General features: G+C 45.1%; 1 protein-coding gene across 1 annotated transcript in view; it reads right to left on the bottom strand.

Moving 5' to 3' along the window:
* Nucleotides 1-1,639, bottom strand: part of LOC104295600 (probable acyl-CoA dehydrogenase 6) — a 93,246-nt gene extending 91,607 nt beyond the window's left edge. The window contains exon 1 of the mRNA XM_009895370.1: nucleotides 1,553-1,639. Within this exon, the coding sequence (XP_009893672.1) occupies nucleotides 1,553-1,639 (87 nt within the window). The remainder of the gene's footprint in view (nucleotides 1-1,552) is intronic.
* Nucleotides 1,640-1,950: the final 311 nt, after the last annotated feature.

Raw genomic sequence — 1,950 nt, forward strand, 5'->3', positions numbered from 1 at the left:
GAAAGAGTGCCCCAAATTACATAACAGGCACACTTAAAACCTGTTACAGATCCTGAGTGGTCGTTCTCTCCCGAAGACTTTACTTTTCAGTTTATCCTGAAGGCATTGAGGACAAGTTTAACTTCAGCCAAAACAAACACTTATTGCTAGAAGCTTTGGGGTGATCAGACTGGATTTGACATAAACTGGTGATTTTTGACTTTTTTTTTTCCTATACGATCAGAAAAAAATCTAAAATAAATGCTATATAAGCATTTTATAAAATACAGGACAATGATAAAATTTGGTTAATGCTGCTTAATGTAATTTCTTCTACAATATATTCATCCCAGGGATTTATGTGATAAATGTAGCATCACATTCCCTCTTAGACCATGATGCAATTACCCCCACTAAACCCAGCAAGGCAGGGCATACTGTTAGCTCCACTTCAACAGGCATGAGGGGAATAAAAACAAGGCGGGGAGGGGAAGAAGTATTTGTATTTGTAAAAAAATGCATTGTGTGACACCGCAGAGCAGCAAACACTGCACCAGCAGACACTAACACAGCCACTTTCTCCTGATCCCTCAGCAAATATACAGCTGCAAACATCTGAGATAAACAATGTGTGCCTGAGCAACAATATGTGAGAACACCTGAGAAACACCTATCCCCAGCAAAGCAGGACTTTTAAAATCTTCCAGATCCAGATTACTGCCTTGATAAGGTCTGGTCTTGTCCTCCGTATTTCAGAAGGACACTGTTTTTTCTCCAATGCAGTTGTAGTGCCCAGGCAGGTAACTGTGAGCAGTGTGCCAGGGAACAAGTTCAGTGGGCAGACGACTCCGCAGATTCCCAGAGCGAAGGCTCGCTCCAGACGGGATCAGCACAAATTTGACACTATGGTATTAGCTGCAAAATCCTGTACTGTTAATCCAGGTGAGAGAAGAGGATTCATTGCCAACTTCTACTGATCCTTTCTGTCACCTTATTTCTGTGCTGCAGAAGGTCTGGGAATTTAGACTAATGAATTAATTTCTGAGGAGACAGACTGGTCATGCATCACTTTTCCTTATCGCTCAGGTTTCTTTTTTTGTAACACAGAAGATGAACCCACAACTGCTAATGCTCAGGGATAACGGGCCTCATCTCACTGACAGAAAACTTGATTAATTAAATGGCCTTTGGGGTATCTTGTTTTAATGCTGGAAGTATGAGAGTTAACACCTAAAACAAACCCGAAGAGTAAAAGTCACATGACTCAGAAGTACTTCCACTATCTGTTGCCCACCCTGAGCTGGCAAAGAGGTGAAATTTGGAAAAGGTTAAATTTATCCACGAATATGTAAGATTCCTCAAGTAATCTTAAAAAAAGCATCTATCAAGGATATGACAGCACAGCTCCAAAGTCAGTTGAATGAGTCAATATTTGGCTATGCGGTGCATACAGGTTTTAAAAAAGCTACAGCGTGAGCGCTTACAGCACCAGCTAACACTTGTAAACTTCGCTGCCGGTAAACAAGGGACAAGTCCTTCCGCTCCCCTCCGTAACGCCTGCCGCTGGAGGTACCTTCTGCTTGTTCGTATGCAGCTGCCGCGATAACGCCGTGCGCTCCTCGTGGTCAGCAGTGACCTTCAGCACTGGTCTCGGGTTCATCGTTCCAAGGCGCGCTTTTCCCGCAGCCACACCAGGGCCTTCTGCCCTCAACCCCCCGAATTCCCTACCTCCGGCAGGTGGGCTTCATTATACCACAGCATTCCACAGGTGACACTGGTGGGAATACACTGAGTCCACCACCATTACGTGCAGCTTGACATTTACCATTCAGTTTACGCGTTACCTGACCAGAAGCGCCTCCTTTCCTCTTGATTTATGGCTCAGCTTTACAGCAACCCGCCTTTGCTCCCCGTCTGGGAGCAGCGCGATGACACCGGGGCTCCATTCCCCCTCACCCGGGTTTTGCCACT

Source organism: Charadrius vociferus, unplaced genomic scaffold (assembly GCF_000708025.1).
Source record: "Charadrius vociferus isolate BGI_N301 unplaced genomic scaffold, ASM70802v2 scaffold31, whole genome shotgun sequence".
In the NCBI taxonomy this organism is placed as follows: Eukaryota; Metazoa; Chordata; class Aves; order Charadriiformes; family Charadriidae; genus Charadrius; species Charadrius vociferus.